The 20,736-nt window shown below is 40.5% G+C and overlaps 1 protein-coding gene across 1 annotated transcript; it reads left to right on the top strand.

Moving 5' to 3' along the window:
- The first annotated feature begins 2,324 nt into the window (after nt 1–2,324).
- On the top strand, nt 2,325–19,772 carry SGPP1 (sphingosine-1-phosphate phosphatase 1). Its single transcript, XM_032188171.1, has 3 exons — nt 2,325–2,915; nt 13,097–13,186; nt 15,768–19,772. The coding sequence occupies exons 1-3, from the start codon at nt 2,337–2,339 to the stop codon at nt 16,317–16,319; spliced, it is 1,221 nt and encodes a 406-aa protein (XP_032044062.1). The 5' UTR covers nt 2,325–2,336; the 3' UTR covers nt 16,320–19,772.
- The last annotated feature ends 964 nt before the right edge of the window (nt 19,773–20,736 follow it).

The raw sequence follows: 20,736 nt of genomic DNA, 5'->3' as shown, positions 1-20,736 counted from the left end.
AAGACGGAAAATTTATCATGTACCATTTCAGGGGTGTTTTTATTTTTTTATTTTTTATTTTATTTTTTTTTTTTTTTTTCTGTTTCTCTGCCAAGCTGCTGAACTGAAATCTTATTTATATTTCATTCATCCCTCTTTCTGTAATAACAGCTGCTCCGTTGGTAATATAATTGCTTATATCATGATAATGCCTCAAGTGAGGTTAAGCCTCTGTAATGCAAACATATGCAACATATAAATATATATAACGTACAAAACATGAAATCTATCAGGATTCTTTTGAGGCGTTGTGATTCTCTTGGCCTCGAGGCAATTTTAAATAATTGATATGCGTGGTGTGAAGTTTCTTGGATGATTACGATACAGATTTTATATGAAATTTCCAGGCAAGGATCTATTATTACTTCAGAAATTTAAATGGAAAAGCAGAGTTTTATTTTTCAAGTAATCCCAAGAGGGTAAATTTGGGAATCAAAAGGCCAAAACCTCCAGATCGTGTCTCAGTAAGTATATTCTGCAGTCGAATGCTTAATTCAGATCTGCTTTTTATGGAACATAAGTATTTCAAGGGAAAAAAAAAATGATTCTAATGCTCATGGTTATTAATGAAATGTCTCCTTCTGGCATTTACAATTTAAACCATGAAGGTCCCACTAGATTAACCTGACACGATGCATATCATGGACCATCAGATTTCAACCCGTATTCATCCAATAAACCGAAATGTAACTTCTGCTTGGCTAAAAAATGTTTTTCAGCAATACATCTAATCTCCAGCAGAAGACATAAAACGATGGAAAATCCTCAGCTTCTCTTGGGAATGCTTTCTGGTGGTTAACCATATAAAATGTGTGTCTTATTTCCTATTTGAATTTGTCTGGCTTTTGCCTCCAGCCACTGCTGCTTATTATGCCTTTCTTCAATAGATTAAAGAGCCCTTTAATATCCTGTACTTTCCCCCAGGAATGTTCTTATACACTACAATCAAGTCACCTCTCAATCCTTTTAGATAACTTTTAACAGCTTGAGCTCTTAAAGCCTCCCAGTGTAATGCATTTTCCCCAACCACCAGAACATTTTGCTTCAGTGTTTTGAGCTCTCTTATTTTCCAGTATTCTTCCTCAAAAAATGAAAACCAGAACCATATGCACTGTCCTGTGGATGGTGTTGAGGCCAAACATGAGAAGTACAATAAGCATTGGTTTATTCCATTGTTTATACATTGATTAATCTTTTCCTTCTGCCACAGCATTGTACAGAAGAGCCCTTATTTAATTGCTTCTTTATTGTGACCCTTAAATCCTTCTCAGAGCCGTTACCTTCCCAGGGTTTAATCTTTTATCCGACAGTTACAGCCTTCACACCTGGTTCTTTGACAGACAGCTTTATGTTTGGCTGGGTTAAAGCTCACTAAGTTTGGATGGGACGCTCCTACCAGCCGTTCTGGCCATCGTTATTTAGGACTCCACTAATCCTTGACCTGGATTTTTGCAGCAGCTCCCAGGCTGCTGATACAGATTAGGGATCTGCTTGGGATCGGGCCACACACACGGTTTACTGTCACAGCATTAACGAGGCAGCAGCAAAGTTATTTTTCTCAATTTTTATGATCTCAAAGAAGCACAAAGTTATTTTTGCTATAAAACTGCATAGATTTGTCGGGTTCCTTCAACTTTTTATACATAGAATCGTTAACGTTGGAAAAGACCTCCAAGGCCACGTGGTCCAAAGATATTATTATTTGAATTCCACACCACATTTGAGTTATTATTTGAATTCCACACAGGAATTGTTTTGGTTGGGATTGCTGTTAGGCTAAGCAGCCACTCATGTTGTGCTTTAACAGAGATGGCATGAAGCAGCTCATTTCCCACTTGCTTAACCTTGTGATTTTGAGGCAGAGTACACATGGGGTATCAAGGCAGGGCACAGAACTGTTGGGCAGCGGGGAGCAGTGGAGGTTAAGCTGAGGGAGAGGGGCTCGGCGTGGGTCAGGAGGGAGGACAAACAGAGAGCTTCTGGGGACCGCCATGGGGACAGCGCGGCCGCGCCCCACACTCGAGGCTGAAGCGGAGACTGAGGCAGAAGCACGCCGCCCGCCACCTCCCTCACCGCCCCTCCCTGATTGGCTCCCCTTTCCCTTGTGGGCGGGAGCTACGGCCCACCGCGACCAATCCGCGCCGCGAGCAGCTTTGGCGGGGAGCTCCCCACCCGTGCCGCCTGGCGTTGCGCGCAGGCGCGGAGGGGGGCGGTGACGCCAGGCTGCGGGCGGGCAGCGAGCCTGAGGAGGGCGGCGGTGGTGGCGGTGGCGCTGAGGAGGGTGCCCGGTGCCGGCCATGGCTGCGTGCCGCCGCCTGGCCGCGGGGCTGCGGGACCCGCAGAAGGTGGCCGCCTTCCAGCGGCTGTGCGGCGTGGAGGGGCCCTGGGGCTGGCCTGAGGCGGAGCAGCGAGCCGGGGGCCGGGGGCCGGTGGCTAACGGCGGCCCCGCGGGGCGAGCGGCGGGGGACAGCGGCGCCCCTCAGGGGTGGCGGCGGCGGCCGCGGCGCAACTCCCTGTCAGGGGAGGAGGAGGAGGAGGGGGGCTGCCAGGAGTTCGCCACCCGCAGCCGGCTGCTGTACTACCTGTTCAGCCTGGGCACGGAGCTGGGCAACGAGCTCTTCTACATCCTCTTCTTCCCTTGCTGCATCTGGAACGTGGACGCGTGGCTGGGCCGGCGGCTGGTGATCGTCTGGGTGTGGGTGATGTACGTGGGGCAGTGCACCAAGGACGTGGTCCGCTGGCCGCGGCCCGCCTCGCCGCCCGTGGTGAAGCTGGAGGTGTTCTACAGCTCCGAGTACAGCATGCCCTCCACGCACGCCATGTCGGGCACCGCCATCCCCCTGGCGCTGCTGCTGCTCAGCTACGGCCGCTGGCAGGTACCGGCTGGGACCCCCACACACACCCTAGGGTGCCTGCACCCCTGGGGGGGGGGGGTATGGAAAGGGTTGGGTGGGGGTGGAATGTGAAATCCCGGCTCTTTGCCTCTGCACAATCACTGCTTCGTTTTTCCGGCATCACTCAGGTCTTAAGAGCAGTTGTAATATTTCCCAGCGGTTCCACTATTTCAATGTTTCTGCTGTGTTTCAGAGCAGCTCTGGTATTTCTGTCCTCTGATCCTTACTCGGAGCGATCGCCTCGTCTTCCAAGCCCAAGTCTTACCGCGAGCGAGCGCCTCGCTGTGCCCTAAAAATCAGCCCTAGGAACGTGTGTGCCTTTCTCGAGGTTTTCCAGGTTAGCTGTTGTAAGGCTGGGTGTTTTGCATGCACGCCGTTTGCATAGGCATTGGATGGTTTTGCAGGCTTTTGGTCCTGCTGACTGCGAATGAGGAGGCAAGTCAGCATCTAAAGTTTTTTTTCTTGATTTTTTTTTTAATTTCTTGCTTTGAGGCACTTCGTAACTTGAATCAATTTGCCTTTTCTTTAACTCTTTTTTTTTGGGGGGGGTGGGGGTGGGGGTTAATTGCTCATAAACTGGAGATGCTTATTTTTGCTTTGAGGAGTACTCATACTTTCAGGTGGTTTTGCAACTCTTTACGTGCCAAAAATTAGCAGGAGCCGATCTCTGAACCTTTTCAGAGCCTTCATTCAGTAAAATCTGGAGATGCCTATTGCACGTTGAGTCAGTGTGTGTTAAGTTGCAGTAACACGGAACATCTGGTGTGTGCAGGCTGTGCTCTTGGTTCGGTGCTGGCTGCTTGCGGTATGGGCAACACAACTCCAAAGAAAGCGCAACATGTACGTGGTTCTCCAAATCACAGCACCAATTCCAGTAGTAAATGGAGGAGAGCATTTTCCTGGCAACAAACTTCAGATTTTAGCATTCTGTGCATAATATTTAACAAGTTAAGCAATAAGTCTACTTATAAGCTGTTAATATTTACAAATTCTCATTATAATACCTGGCTATCTTAAGCCACATGTGTCACCTTTGTGGAGAACCCTTTTCTTAAGCTTTGCTATGCAGGAGCTGAGCCCTTATCTTCCAGTTACTATTAGCAGTCACCAGCTGTCTGCTGTCATGGTGTGACACTTTGTGGCTTTATCTTTGTATATCGAATGGCTGCCTGAAAGGAAGGAAGGAGCTGAGGGTTGGACACAAAGTCATGTTTGGCCTCTATTTATCAAAGCTTATGTATATATTTGTGTAAGGTGATACTGTGTGCCCAAAAGGAAGCCCTTAGGGATTCATGTTCTTTGCTAGGAAAATGTGAATCCTACTCTGCTGCATCTGTGCAGGCATCGAGTGTCACAACTTGTGGGAGTTCACAGAATAAATGTTTGGAGTTCTGTCACCGAGATGCTTAAGATTAACATTGTTTTTTATGACTGACTGCAATCTGAATATTTGATTAGTGTTCTTGTTAGATGTGTGGGGCTGATGTCACCTAAAAAATGAATGGGATTTTTTCTTGGCATGTAGGAAAGCTCATGGGGTAGTATCAGGCAGTTATTTTGCACACACTGTCATGTGTACAAAGGACAGCCTGGCTTGATTGCTTTTGTATATCTGGCAAACTGACAGTGTTAAATAATAACTTTTTAATTTTTTAACTTAACTGGATTAAGTTTAACTGCAGTCTATGGAACTATTGTGCTAATTAACCAGACGCATATGTAATGAATGCATATTAAGAAATTATAAAAATTCAGCCTTGATGTTCTTCACTTAAAACCACTCTTAAGAAATCAGGGAGCAAATTGAGTCTTCAGATGAATTGATTTTTGTTTATGAAACAGATTTGAAAAACAACCTTTCTGAAACAAACTTCCACTACTTCAAAGCTTTCATGAAAACAAACAAAAACAAGGCATTTAAAAATAATTTCTAGTTATTAAAAGTTAACCTGTAGAATGTTGAATATCTTTCAATATACCTCTAAAAGAGCCAAGCTTCCATTTAGTGCTTCTGCTGTTCTCCATATTTCCCTTACTTTGAAAGGGAGAAGAATCTATGTGACAACCTTTGTGTCATACTGTTCTGGAAATGGGATTTAAAAAAAAGAATGAAACAACTGACATCCTGACTTCTTGGAAAGCTATTAATGATGAGAGAGGTTGTCACAGCTCTTTTATTAAATTGCAGCTATTTACCAGCAGCTCCAAGTGGTGAGATTTAAACTTGTTGGTAGACGTTGGGGTACAGTTTTCCTGGGTGTTCAGGCAAGCGTTACTTGGACCCTGACTGCACTAAATGAGTCCACATCTTAGCGTTATTTGTTCAGAAAAATCGTAGTGGAATGAGACAGTGAATTTAAGGAGATACAGCTGTAACTCCGTGCAGAGGTCTCCTGCTGGAGTAAAGGTAACTTTAATTGAGTTTGACAATTTAAGGTTTATAATAGACCAAAGAAAGCCACTCTCTAGAAGAGATTACTCGGATGAAAAGGGAATCACTTTCCTGTATAGCTTATTTGGAGCTTGCCTTCAGTAGGTTATGACTTCCTAGTATTGTGTAATTTTCTATCAAGTGCAGTCTGTGAGTCTTTCCCTTGAACAATCTGGAGAACAAAGAAAATCTGCTCTTAATTTTGTAGCTGTGGCCCAAATTACCCATTTAAAAAACAAAAATTTTGGTTTTCTTTTAATCTGTTGAATTAAGTTTGTGGTTTTCTATTTTTCAATGTCTGTCTAACGCTGTTACAATTCCATGCCTTTCACAAAGCATTTGGAAGGATGCGGGGCTATCCATAGTAAAACTAAAATACTTCCTTATAAATGCTTTTTTTTCAGGTAAGTTTTATCAGAGATGCTATATTTTAAAGATGATTGTGATAATTTTTTTGTTAGAGACTTTGGACACAAGGAATGCTCAATGCAAATGTACTTTGGGGTGAAAGTCAGATGTTAAGATAATGCTAATTATAGCTAACTGTTCTGTCTCTTGTAGAACATAATTTTTTAGTTTCTCCTTGTGTTAGAATCATTTGATTCTACTTGCATCACATGTTAAATATTTATTTTTTTAAATTTCAGCAGGGAACACAACCTGTTTCAAAGACATTTCAGTAACCTCAAATTGCAAAGCTCAAGTCGAAAACCGACTAGAATTTATAAGCATTATAGACACTGATATTTTTCTTTCCATCTTTGAAGCTCTGATACGCTGAAATACGAGGACAAACACTTAAGACAGTGAGGTTTCAGATCTTGATATGATGTAGGAAACACTAAGCCTTTATCACACTGGGGAGAACCTGCTTACTTTGAAATACTGACAGCTCGATGCAGGCCGGCTTATACGCTGTGCTGAGCAGGGAGGAAGAGGTGGTGTGAGGTGCTACTTGTTATCTGCAAAATCTCCAAAAGCTTAAGTCTGAGGCTATTGGAAAAAGCCTTTTTTGTTTGTTTTAATTTTGATGGCTTTGAACTGCTGCTCTCAAATAGACAACTTGTACTTTATTATAAACACTGCTTGGGTTTGGGTGGTACCAGAATGTGTCACAACCCTGCTGGATTGTTTTCAGGGTAAAAAGGATCAGCCAGGGGGACAGAAAAGACCCTGTTCTGCCCGATTTCCTGCGGTGCCCAGCCTGGCTGTGGCAGCAGCTGCTGGGCTGGGACAGTGATGGGTTCCTGAGCCCTGCCTTAATGAGCTGAGACTCCCGCTGGAGGCTGCAGAACAAACCTCGTTAAGTTGATACTCGCTCAGCAGGAGCCCGGAGCCTTGATTGATGAGCGGCTTGCCTCTGTAACTCCATTAACCAACCTCTGCGGAAAGGGCTTATCTCGGGTAGCAGCTGAAAGCATTGAATATGGCAGCATCGTCCTCCCTGTGTGCTGGCAAGCCAGTGTTTTATACAGAAATCCTGTCCACAATGACTCTTTCCACTCTGCTGAGGATAATGGTGACCCTAACAAGCACTGCAGCTGAACTTCCAGTAGTCATCTATTCTGTAATCGTTTCTTTGACACACCTCAAAGTATTTTCCAGTTTTCATTTACTTTATGCTCTGATCCTTCATGCTCCTGATTGTGTGTGTAATGTGGTGCCGGGTCAAACACCCCTTCAGAAGTCTTTCATCTGCACCCTGACTTTTATCAACCAAAGCTGATGAATCTAGTAACACGAGATGGGTTTGACAGGATCTGCATTGGGATTTCAGAGTTCTGCATCATTATGATTGACCACCGCTAAGTTTTCCCTCTAGAATTGCCTGCCTGCACTCCAGTTTCTAAAGGGTAACTTCTGTCAGGTTCCCCTGGGCAGGGGGATTAATTAGCTGCTGGGGTTCAATGAACTCCCATCACAGCACTGCTATAGCGGGAATTTTACAGCAAGCTGTATGCTTGTCTAATGAGTTTATTACACGGTTTGCTTAAAACAATCCAACAAAAACTCTTTTGACTTGAAAAGCATAGAAGAAGAGGTGATCTGAAAGCCCCAAATACCACAGTCAGGAGGCCATGAGAAAGAGCTGGGAATTTGAAGGGTCAGCGTTGGCATTGTGTGTTTGAGTTGTGAAGTCATATTTTGTAGGCTCTGTTACTGTTGTTAGCTTATTTGTAGGGGAAGCTGGAAAAAATGGTGTGTCTTATTTAATTCAGGTACTCTGACAAGTTTGGATTATTCTGTGCAAGCAACCTATTAAAATCCCACTGGGGAACCTCTGCTGGGGCTACACACCGGCCTGTCCTATTGAACTGCATTGATTGGCATTCAACACTTTCCAGTTTTGTATAAACAAATCGTTAATTTGTGTGGAGCATCTTGGGGGACTACACAAAAACAAGTACAGTAAGGTTAGAGGCCGAGTCCTTGGAGCAGAAGGGATTCAAAGGGAACACTTCACTTCTGAAGATATTTTTTTCTTGGTGGATTGCACACATGTAAAGCACGGCTCGTACTTTGACATAAAGTCTGTTGGGTGAACTGAGAGAACTTCAGTTTGCAGGAAAACATTTCTAGGTTTTGAGGGCATAAAAAGAGGAAGCTCTTGGTGATTCTTGCTGGGTGTGCCGAGGGAAGGACTGCTGTTTGATGGTTGCGAGGAGAAGCAGTAACAGGCTGCAGCTCCTGTTGCAACTCTTGATTTCTTTTCAGATGCATAGCAGAAAATTAAACCTTTAGCTCTCTGCAAGGCTGGCTTTGATATCTTTATATTGGGATTTAAAGAAGAGGCACGTATCACTCAGATTTGTGCTTTTTTATGTTAAGGTTGGTCAGCAGAAGAAAGTAATAAATGTAGCTCAACCACTGTTATTTACCCCTTAGCATCTTTTGAAGAGGCTATTTTTTGTCTTTATTTTTCCTAAAATGGCTCGTAAATGGTATTTCCTTTTCTTTTAAACACCATCTTCTCCCTTTTCTGCCTTCTCCAAAAAAAAATGATTTATCACATGCTGTGTGTTTTGTACTCAGCTGGCCCAGCAGTGCCTCGGTCATCTTGCAAACATCGCTAACAGCTCCTGCACGGGCTGCTGCCCACACACAGCCCAAGCCTCTTGGTAAAGGCACGATGCTCCGAGTATTGCTTGGGTTCTTCCTACTAACTGGCCCACTGTAATTGTTTCAAGCTCAAGCTGAACTTCTGAGTTATTTATTACTCAATGATCTTTTCTAATCATAGTGCAGAACTCTGAAAATGTTTGGAACCCGTTGTGGACACTGAACATTTCTCGGGTACCGAATGCACTCCAGGGGTGTAAAAGAAATGAGCATCCTGAGCGTCGAACGAATCTTCTGTTATGAAAGAAGGAGTTTTCTGACCGAGGTCAAAGCTTTTCAGATGGATTGTTTCCTTATGAGCATTTCTAAACAATGGTTGTTATTAAGACTCTTGGCATCAAGTCAGATCGAGAGGAGGGAGGACAGGCACTTCAGGGAAAAGCTTGCTCTGTGATCCCGTCAGATGCTTGCAAGTCCTCTTTAGAGGATGAGGTTGAAGAAAGTGGGAATTTCTCACTTGAAAACATAAGGCTTGATGATCTGTCCCTCATTTTTACATATGAAGACTGGAACGCTTCCCCTTTAAAGAAACATCAATTCAGCATTTGAAAGCCCAAACGTCAATGACTGTATGTTCCTAATCTGTATGTTGCATTTCTATATCTACGATCTCTGCATTGCTGTCGATTCCATCTGCCTCTACTGCAGTTTGTAGCATGGTGTGCTACGTGCTTACGCATATTATCAAAGATTTATTCTGACCTTTGGGGAAAAATATTTGTGCAAGCTGGTTATCAGTGCTGTAATGTAATAGGAAGTGTGGGTACTTTTCTCAAGGAGAAAAATACCAGGTTAATGTTGGTTTTGAGTCAACGTGTGATTTTGAAGTTCAGACTAAGTACTATGTGAGTGTTTTTGTTATGATTTTCAAATCACAAGGCTTCTTACTGTAGAACAAAGAATGCCATATGCAGTTCAATAAATATTCCACATAGCTCAAAACCGTTGACGTGGTGTGGAAGTGATGGAGATATAATTAAGACCATCCCCCAAAAATTCTATCTGACTTAAAGTGACCTGAAGTATGGTCAGGATTGAAGACGCGTCAATTCTGTTCTCAGAAGGAACAAGCGATGCCTTCTGCATGAGAATAGCGATGACCTGGGAGAGAGGGTAGAAGTGAACTTGTCTTTTTTGATGTTTTGTGCCTTTGTGGGTCTCATGTGGCATGTGAGGAGCCATGGGACTAGAATTGCTGGAGGTCTGCAGTCTTGATTTAGTCTCTTTCATTTAAGTAAAAAACTTCCAGAATATATATTATATATACAACTGTGTAGACGAGATATGAGCTTATAACTCAGAAGTAATTGATAACTATTCCCATTTACAAGCTTAGAAGTTATATTTTCCAAAATAAGACTTAATAACCCCCCCCTTTTTAAAGTTACTTTCTTCCACAAGTACTTCAGATTGGTTTATATTAAAGCTTTCCCATTAATCTTTCATTCCACAGCCATTTACAGTAGAAGACACAGTAAAAGTTGTTTTTTCTTTGAAGATTCATTTGTGACTGGGAGAGAAGCTTTGTGAAATACGGTTTCTTGCGAAGCAGGGCCGATAAGTGTTAGTACTTGTACGGCATTATGCAAGTCGGTGGCGGATGGTGTTTGGGGGATTTCACATGCCTAGGCAGTGGGAGGTTGCAAATACCTACGGCCATGGTATAACAGCCATGGTGTAACCTGTGTGTGCATATATGCAAAATATAGCCAGGCAGTCATTTTCCAGATGCAACAGCACTTAGACAATGCTTGTTAGTACTTCTGTACCGTTTTATTTTCAGACAGTGATTTGGAAATAACTTCATAGCATAAGTTTTTTTTTTTTTTTTTTGTTTTTTTTTTTTTTTTTTTAAGGATTACGGTGATATCCCCTGTTGGTGTTACAACTTGGCACGCTGCTGAGCAGCTGTCTGGTGAGCTGCAAAGTGTGTGGGAGTGTTAATGTGCTCCTTTAGTCACCTGGTGTGCTCATCCCTTATGCTGAGGACAAAATTTGCGATTGCCTTATCACCTTGAGGCAGATCTCAAGCAGGAGCTACCGGTTTGGTGCTCGAGGAATTCTTGAACCCGGTTGCTTTGGTTGCTTTTAGGAGGCAGGAGCGAGCACCCAGGGGAGGCAGGGACTGGTGCTGTGCCTTGTAGCAGGGCGGTGGTTCGGCTGGATTTCTGCTAGCACCTAAAGAGGTCAGTGAGCTTCGGAGCCCTGAAGCGTGCCTGTGGCTTTGTGATGCTCCCCGGGTGGGTTCTGGGCTTGTGGGAGGAAAACCGGAGCAGTTGGTTACGCAGGCTGTGCTGGGAGGTGTGGACGTAACACCGGCACAGACCAGGAGAGAGGAAGGTTAAAACCTTCTGTAGGTTAAACATTATTCCTGCGCATTGTACACAGAGGTGGCTGTCTGAAGCTCCTGTGTATCAGTCTCTAAAGTAACTGTCCCTTGAGATAAACTGCTCGTTGTCCAAGCGTGCCAGTGGGGACCAAGGGAGAGGGAATGCTTAGCGTGGGAGCTAATCACAAAAAGCTGCTTAACTATTTCATTGTAGAATAGTATTCCAGAGCAAATTGAAATAATTAAAAATAGCAAATCAGAACGTGCCTAATGCTGCAAACACACTTGTGGGCCAGTCGTATGAACTCTATCCCAGTCAGAGTCATTTGTCTCTGCTACAGTTAAAAATTCTTCTGCACTGCAGAGTGTGTGAATCAGTGCAAAACTTATCTTTGGCTTTTTATTTGGGACGTGATAGGGAAGGTTTTGAGCTCTTGGATACAGATGCTTTGGTGCAGAGGTACTGAGCTGGTGACTGGTTTCGGATGTTTTAATGGATATCTGTTCTCAATAACGTTTTAAAAAAAAGTAGTGTGAAAACTCTTTCCAAAGTGTTCTTCAAAGTAGGAGTTTCTGTTCCTAACAGCCTGCCTAGGACTCCTCACGCATGCCTTTTCCTTTATGCTCCTTTTTAGGCTGTTGCTGTTCAGCTGCTCCAACATCTTCTCCCCCACAATCCAAACTTATCCCAGTATCGTTCCTGCTGCAGCCTGCTGATCCTGGCACTTCCTTCATCTTCCTGTCAAAGCTCCAGCTTCTGAGCTCATTCCTTCATCGTTTCAGCTAAAAATAAATTATTAGGGATATAATTTTATTCAGTTACAGTTTCTAGACAGTTGCTGTAGCAGAAACATACTGCTCCGTGAATTAGCATAGAGCAGACGCAACACAATTTTGAGCTGGGCACTTAAAACAGATTTTAATGTGAAATGTGATTTTCTGAGAGATTTTTTCTTTTTGGTTTGTCATATTAACATGATCCTGGAAATGAGAATTCAAACAATAATGGAATAATACAGAAGGCTGGTAATACTTTCTCAAACCTTTTGTTGAAAGACTGATTTAGAAGCTTGTTAACTCCGTTACAAGCCTTCACAAAGAATGACTTTCTCCAAGTAAATTAAAGATCTTTTTCTCTAATGTGCTGGATATTCCACCTTTCAGCTTGCCCATAAAAGCAGCAAGGGAAAAGGCAAGAAAATTGCCTGTCATTTGCAAGTCTTCTTTATTCTGACATTCAAGTATATCCAGCCTACTTGTTTAAATTGTAAGTAATAAAAAGTTTATCTTGATATGCTTTTGTGTAGGAAGTGAAACAATTTTGGAAATGTCATTTTTTTGCCTTATGACCTCTTTTACAGAACTAAAATATGTTTTTTAAAACTGAAAAAGGAAGTTGTATCCTGTCTTGTACAACATCTTGCAATACAGTAGTGGGGAAGTATTTCTTATCGTGGTGTAAGACGTGAAGTTAGTACAGTACATTTTATCCAAAATCCTATAGAAGTTAGCAGAAAGTGTAGGAACTTAGTATGTGATGTACAAAGTAAATTGTTTGTTGCCAGTTAAGAGTCCTTATAATATCTTCTTCTACCAGAAGGTGCTGGAAAAAATTATATGATGTTTTTGATAAATTTCTTAGACCAGCCATGTAAATTAATAAGGCTTTATAGAGATCAAAGAGGATTACTATTCTAGGAGTTTCACACTGATGCTCAGAGACTGAGTCAAGGATTGCAGAACATCTAAAACAATCTGTAGGGAATCGAATCAATAAATTATTACGATTTTTTTCTTCTCAGGAGAAAGGTAGAACTGCTAGATTTTGCCTGGACAGCAGTTGACGGTACTAGCATGTTGCATAGCTGCTTCACCCAGAGTTTATAACGCAAGGGTTGCCCCTGGCTATGTTCCCTGTTTAGGATACCATAGCACAGCAAGACTGTTAGAGATCTATCAACTTGTTACTGCTTTGTCTGGTAAAAAATAAATAAATTAATTAAAAAAAATGAAAAGAACATCCTGAAATTCATATAGCCTGAATGCAAAGGAAGAGGACAAGGAAAAAATGGAATAAGTTTGACTTTACAAAGTTTTGACTTTATCAGTAAGTCTGCTTTTTATAGGCTTGGGTAGGCTAGGGCAAGAAAAAGGGTAAGCAGAAGTTGCAGTAATTGGTTGTTGCTAAGTTCCTTTTGTGGGGTTAACCATGGAATTTTTATAGAGTGAACTTTTTCTCCAAATTCTAATACAATCTTTCTTTTTTTTTTTTTTTCCTACCAGTACCCCCTTATATTTGGACTGATCCTTGCATTCTGCTGGTGTTTATTGGTTTGCTGTAGTCGAATTTATATGGGAATGCATTCAATTTTGGTAAGATACCCTAAATTTTTATTTCAACTATTTCTAATAATTTCTGGTTTCATAAACTTCCATTGCTTTTTCAATATATTTCTTTACAGTACAATAATTGCATCTAGCTTTATTTTAGAATTTGCTGTAATATAAGGTACAGGATAGATACACAGGATGTATAGGGTACGTACAGGAACAGAATACTTGTATTTCCTTAGCAGAGAGCATCCACTACAATGTGATCTGCAATGTGTACTTGCTTTTTGTAGGCCATCCTTACCATGCAGCAATCGTGTGTTAACAGGAATGAAGGATCCAGACACATTTAGCTGTATTTCTTAGCTTCCCCTAAAATAACTGGGTACTTGATGTCAGCAATTTGGGTCAATTTTCTAGCAGCTTACTGCATTATTATTTCCTTGTTTCTGTAACTGTTGTTATTTGTTAAACTTGGGATCAATACAAATAATGATGTTAATACCCAGATGCAGTACCTGGGTAGCTGATTTGCTGATTTCTGTACGAGGTCTTCTAGATGACAGTACTGCTCGAAAGTCTCAGTCTGTCATAAGAAGTGACAGCTAAATGAAACAGAAAAATGTAAACAAATGCATTATCAAGATTTACAGTAATGCGTACTTAAGAACCTTAAAGATTCTTAAATCTTTTTAGAAAACTGTTGATTTATGGTTGCAGTATTTTAAGATTGCATTTGCTCTTGTTGGCAAAAAAGAAAGGTATGTTGAACTATATTGAAATGGTCTCAGTGATGTTTTACAAAAAAGGGAGTATCACTGAGCAGAAATAATTTTTGCAGGGTAATGGAGTGGCTGTTAATGTACTCTCATATTTCATGTCAGCTACTCAAAGCATGTGCTAGTGTTTTATTTGCCAAAGTTTCAAAAGAAACATAACATAGCTGTCATCGTTGAAAAACATAATTATCTATTAAAACGGATTTAAAAATACATATGTGAATGCATGTAATACACAAATGGGAGAAACAAGAGTGCTACTAAATGGTGATCTGAAATGTAAGACCACTAGTACGGATGGCTAAAGAAGTTTTTGAAGATCACTTCCTAAAAGGAGAAGAGCTGACAAAGTGATAAACTTGGTAATGAGTAATTAAATTGGTGGATGAAGGTAGTGTAAAAGGTGCACGTGAAAATTATAGTATGGTTTGGATTGTATAGTATGGCAGGGATTAATCTAATTCCATCTAATCCCAGCCCCTGCCGTGGGCAGGGACCCCTCCTGCCAGCCCAGGCTGCTCCCAGCCCCATCCAGCCTGGCCTTGGGCACTGCCAGGGATGGGGCAGCCACATCCCTGTGGATGAAAATAAGGCAGCTGGAGAAAAAGATGAATGATTTATTTGCATTAGTGATTAGGAGGCTTCCTGAGTCAGAACCATTTGAATGGAAGACAATTGTGATGAACTGTTTCTTCAGCTGACAACAGATAATGCCTTAGAACCAAGTCATACAAGAAATAGCTGTGCATCACGTAGATAGGGTTTTTCAGAGCTCTCAAATCTCGGTAGCATTTGAGTGAAGTCCATTAATTTTGTAACTTATTATATAAATGAACTGTGTTGCCTGAGTTTGGGGGAGAAGGTGGCAAATACAGAAGAATGCTATTGTGATCAATTTTGAAATGAGCAAGTCTGACTTTTGTATCAGTCAAATATTATGAGAGCTTTTCTCAGGCATTTAATTAGTGGAAGTGAATAAAAATGATTAATTAAAGACAGTAATACAAATACTGCTGATGAAGTCACACCCAGCTCATGGAGAAGTTGATATTCATGTGAATAAAGGTGATCTGGTCTCTAGTGCTTGGATTTCTAACAAACTTCTTAAAGGTGACAACGTTTGTGGATAGTGTGCAACCAAGTGATTAATTAGCAATGGTTGAAACTTACTGATAAGCTGAAAAAGTATTAGAGGAACCTTTTCATTAAGAACAGCCACTTTTAAAAGATGATAATAAAACCCAAACTTTGTTTCAAACTTTTCTTACCGTGAGAAGATACAGAAGTTCCCCCCTCCCTCCTCTGCTTTAATCATTGCACCCCTGGAGCCGGTCCTCAGTTCTTTCAGTGTTTGTTCTGAAACTGGAGTTGTGTGGAGTCTCAGCTGCCCTAATGCCTAGCTGCAGCAGTCCTCTGCTGCCTCACCAGTTTTTGGTGCCAGCCCCCTTTCTGTTGGCCCCAGGCACTTAGGTCTAGCGTGGAGCTTTTCAGCAAACTTAAGTTGGCAGAAGCCATTTAGCTGGGCTGGCTTTGTGCCAACTGTAGGCTGGAATGCCCCAGTCCTGGATAAAGGCTGTTGTAGCCAGCAGATAGGTAGGTCTACAATGTCATTTGATCATGATGCAGATGTCCTGTTCATAGTTGACCAAATATAATTGCTTACTTTACCCTTAACATAAAAAAAAAAGAAGAAAAAAGTCTCGTGCAGTGAATGTGAAAATGTGAAAAGATGGGAATTTGCAAATAGATTTTAGTAACAGAGCAGCTAGGCTTGTCTCCATATTACTGTAACTTCTTTTTTGAAATAGTTGTTACACTGAAAACATCTTTGTCTCTCCTCACAGGATGTTATTGCTGGATTTCTTTATGCTATTCTCATCCTGATTGTCTTCCACCCAGTTGTGGACCTGATCGATAACTTCAATTTAACTTACAAGTATGCACCTTTAATTATCATCAGTCTCCACTTAGCCCTGGGCATCTTCTCTTTCACTCTGGACACGTGGAGCACATCGCGAGGAGACACGGCTCAGATACTGGGCTGTGGTGCCGGAGTAGCCTGTGGCTCTCACGTGAACTACCTGATGGGCATAGACCTAGATCCTCCTCCCGACACGCTTCCTTTATCTCTTTCCTCTCTCACCGTGACTGTGTTTGGAAAAGCCATACTGCGGTTGCTGATCGGAGTAATAATCCTGCTACTAACAAAAATAGCGATGAAAAAAGCTACCATCCCACTGGCGTGTAAAATATTCCGCATACCGCTCAATGATGTGCGGAAAGCGAGACAGCGCATGGAAGTCGAGCTTCCCTATCGCTATATTACGTACGGAATGGTTGGCTTCTCCCTCGTGTTCGTTGTTCCTCGCCTCTTCAGTTTCATGGGTCTTTCTTGATGCAGATCCATCACTTGAAAAAGGAAGAAGAGAGCTGGTTGCTGTCTGAAGAGGTGCACTAGTTTGCCAAGGGAAGGCCAGTGAGCTTGGCTTTCGGCAGAGTCTTCGCTTTAACAGCAATACGTAGCAGGCAAAGCATTTAAAGGACATTGCACATCTCCGGTGGGGTATGGGGCTGGGGGTCAAGTACAGTTCCTGAGAAGTGCTGAACTCTGTAAATGCTATGTCTGGCCTTATTGCTGTAACCAAGTCTGCATGTTTGTGTGCGGGATGCAGTGAATGTACCTGGGATGTCTGTCATACTGTACCTGTATACACTGACGTTTCAACAGGTATGTCTAAGCAGAAAGCTCCCCTCATGGTTTGTTTTCTATTTCAGAGGAACTTATTCAAGTTGTTGGACCATACACTGCCAAATTTGTTCCCCTCAATTATTACCTGAAGCCCTGCCTCATGATATTTCAGCTAATTGGCGTTTTAATGGACCAAACTTGTAATGAGGTCAAATTTTTAAAAAAGGAAACAACAAAAAAAGCTTTTTTCTTTAACCTCCCATGCAGAGTATGCTGTCTGGATTGGCATTGGTGATAGATAGAGAATGTATGATTCAGGTACTGTATCTTATGGGTTAACGACTGTGCCTTTCTGTTGTTAAATTAAGAAATGCCATATATACTGTGATGTAAAAAGACTAACATTGTTTAAAACCATACGTAATTAGGCAGATACTTCTTAAGTGTTAAACTGTCCATGTTGCTGGCGTGGTTCAAGTTAACCGGAACATTCACAGTTCAGCCTGTTTGAAATTGCATAAATTAAATGACCCAAGAATTGTGCTCTTGAGCTCAGAAGGTTGTAAATGGACAATAACCTGTTTGTAGGTATTTTTAATGTGTATTGTAAGTTCCTGAAAGAGGATATATTTTTCTGGAGATTTTTACAATGGAGAGATGTTCAAAATTATCTAAAAATATAAACAAAAAATACCCCCTTCTATTAAGAAGTGGACCTTGCATACTATTCCAAACTGATTGAGAAGGACCATTGTTTTTAGAATGTACTTAGAAAATCTTTATCCTTGGAAAAAATGTGTATTTTTATTCATTAACATACTGTATTAAAGGTGGTAATCCCTTTTACCCATTTTAGCTGTAAGATAATACAATGATCAAAGTAAATTTTTAAGCATTCTGATAGGTAGGTACGAGCACTAAGAAGACACTATGGTCAATGCATAAATGGCTTCTGCATATGTAGATCTTGAATTGTTACACACTTTTCAACTTTTCATGATCTTTTTTTCCAGTGATGAGTACAGCATGCGATGTTTGAACTGTAATTTCACATTCTTCTTTTCTCATTTTGTCTATTTTACTGTTACTTAATATGTTACCAGGAACTGTTCTGTTACAGGAAGAAGTATTTAACTGTCTGGTCAGACAATAATTACTTTTGTTTTTGTATCAGTGCATTTTCTTTTGTTTTTTTCCTGGGGGGGGAAAAAAAAAAGAATAATTTAGGTAGGAAGTATAGAGAATAATATAGTTAGAATACAAAACATAGGTTTTCTTACAAAATATTTGGAATTGAAAGGGTTTTTTTTTGTTGGAAATATGAGCTCCAAAATATTAATTTGTAAATTAAAAAAAATAACTTCCCATTCCTGTCTTTTCTCAAGCAAAGTTATTGTGCACAAAGTTATTGTACACTCCTATTAGATATGAAAATCTGACTTTCTGATGTGCATTCAGAATACACTGCTATGAATGTATTCAAAAGAACTGAAGTGAGTTAAACACCTTTTATAGTTGAAAAGATCTTACCTTGTAGAAAGAAAAAAAAAAAAACAAACTAGAAATATGCACTGAAACAAGCTAGCTATCTTCTGTCTGTTCCTTTATTGCAGTTTTATGCTGAATGTGTAGTAAAAGATAAATTTGTTTCCAGTTTTTTGAGGGAGGGATTTCCACTGGTTTGGCTTTGTGCACTGAGGTAATTGTTGAATAAATAGCTGGGAGGAATGTACACAAAATGCCTTATGTTTAAAGCCCTGAGCAAGTGTTTGTAGTTCCAATTACATTAGTCTGAAGCCTGATAAAAGTGATGGGATGACTTTCTCTGAAATTTAGGGCATACTAAATATTTTAGTTTCACATTTTATAGTGAAGAATGTTTAAACTGTAGCACAAAAAGAATGGGTCAACAAATCTTTTTTTTTTAAGGTACGTATTTGATTTCTAAGAACTTCAAGTTTACAGAATTAGTGTGTTCTTAAATGTGTCTTCTCTAGCTGCGCTTGCTCTGTTGTACTATTAATGGAAAAGAAATCCTATTGTGGAAAATGTAGAATGGGTGGGAAAAAATACGTAGGGCTTTCACCAGGTTCAGGAAAATTGCACTGTAGCTTATTCTGCTGTTACTCAAATATATAATTTATATTTTTATACATTACATTGGGTAACTTCAAAATGTCATGCTTTGTGTACTACATTGTTTAGTCTGCAGGAAATATATATCAGAATGTTGGTTTCTCCAGCACCTTTACATCCCTATTTGTAAGATTGCAACTACTTTGCTGTAGTTTACGTGAATAACTTTTACTATCCTATTTTCATGTTTTATAAAGGACTTGGCTCAAGAGGGCAGTTCAGCACAAAATAATCATGCAATGTGAATTACTGTTACAGAGTAAAGAATTGTAAAAATACAACAATTTAAAAAATATATTTATTTTAATAAATTTTTTGTTAATAAGATTTCTCCAAATTAGTCATAACAAAACAGGTAAAACTAGAGCACTTTTTCCCTAAGCTATTGCTAGAGTTGGACATGAAAAAATGTTTCCAGTGTGAGCATCAGCTGCTGCCAAATTATTTATAACTAAATTTAACATAGCTTTAAAAATGTAGTTAGATGTCTTTTCAGAATGATAATACACTTAAAACCTCTCATGAAGTGGTGCAAAAACATTATTCATGTCACAGTAAACTTTGTTAATTGCAGTTCACAAAGTCCTGAAGGTAGAAATACCCTATTACTGAAGTAGATAGGGATACACACTTACTACAAAAAGATATGAGATTTGTTTTAGGTAATTACTGTGTGAAATACAAAACTGAAACTAACATTACTGTACAGTGTAATTTGGCAATAAGTTCTGTTTTCCAAGAGGCTGAAGAGACAGGAATTTAGTCTCATACTGCCTTAAGCATGAGAGAGCCTTTTTTCCTGACCTGGCCCTGAAATAGCCTAACACAGGCATTGCATCTTGGGTTAAAAGTTCTGCGGTCTAGTCTTATGAAAAAAAAGTTTCATGTTTACAGTAAAGCTCTTGCTTTTGCTTCCCGTTCTGTGAACTGGGGTTGAAGCATCTTCCATGTCATCCATGTGAAGCCCTTCAGCCTCTGATCACATTTGCCTTACTCATTATCTTGCAAATTAAAAAAAAAAAAAAAAAAAAAAAAAGGTAATTTGGCAAGCCAAAGGGAGTGGTTTTTTTGTTTGTTTGTTTGTTTGTTTAAGAAACTTTTTTCTTAAGCTTATATACAGCTTTTCTCGGGGTGGAGGGACAGACACCAACTAGAAAAATGCATTTCTTTAAAAATGGTATCTTTAAATGTGATGTGCAGTTTTGTTTTCTACCAGAACAGTGTTAGATTGTCTGGATTTTAAACGCTGGCATGTTTTCCTTTGCTACTAGATTTTACTATACTTTCACTGCGTTTTTTTTACACATTTCTTGCTTATTTCCCAGGAAGTGTCCTGAGCTTCTTGTAAGCAATTGCTACTTATGTGAAGATTGTTGGTTTGAACTTGTAAATACTTAAGGGCTGTTAGTGGCTGTTAGCTGCTCAAATACATAAAACAAACCTTGCATGCTGTAAGTAAATACATCTGCTGTGTTAAAAGTTGCTTCTATTTCAGCACTTCTTTTCTCAGTACAAAAGAAGGGAGATTGACATGCAATATATAAAATATATAATACTTCAAGTGTATGAGGGGGGCCTTGCTGTCTAACCCGTTAGCTTTGCTGGGAGTTCTGCACCTAGTTCCTTATTTCATTGAGAGTGAACCCTGAAGGTCATGTCCGCAGTCTGATGTGCATCCATGAAACAGCGTGCATTAAGTGACTTACTTCGTAAGGGACTGTTCTTTTTAAAATCACTTAGCCCGGTTTTTACAGGACTTTTAAAGGGCTTACCTTGGAAGATGTTTCTTAGCCGCTGGAACTGCTTGTACATTTGCAGTGGATTGATTCTTTTTCCTCTGTACCATAGTGGTGCTGAATAACAAGATCACTGAATGTTAGTAGATGAAATGTTGCCAGGAGAGTTGATTCTTGGGGGATTAATTCTCTGTAACTGTTTGCGCTGTTTTCTTTAAATGCAGAATGTTTCTGGTTATACAACTTACTGCT

The sequence above is a fragment of the Aythya fuligula genome, chromosome 5, assembly GCF_009819795.1.
Source record: "Aythya fuligula isolate bAytFul2 chromosome 5, bAytFul2.pri, whole genome shotgun sequence".
In the NCBI taxonomy this organism is placed as follows: Eukaryota; Metazoa; Chordata; class Aves; order Anseriformes; family Anatidae; genus Aythya; species Aythya fuligula.
Note: the sequence above shows the minus strand (reverse complement) of the source record. Positions and strands in the feature narration are given on the sequence as shown.

What these genes read in the sequence shown, in the direction of transcription:
- SGPP1 (XM_032188171.1), top strand. Translation starts at nt 2,337, where the DNA reads ATGGCTGCGTGCCGCCGCCTGGCCGCGGGGCTGCGGGACCCGCAGAAG. An exon ending in TCAGCTACGGCCGCTGGCAG is followed by an intron (nt 2,916 to 13,096) that starts GTACCGGCTGGG and finishes TTTTCCTACCAG; the next exon opens with TACCCCCTTATATTTGGACT. An exon ending in TGGGAATGCATTCAATTTTG is followed by an intron (nt 13,187 to 15,767) that starts GTAAGATACCCT and finishes CTCTCCTCACAG; the next exon opens with GATGTTATTGCTGGATTTCT.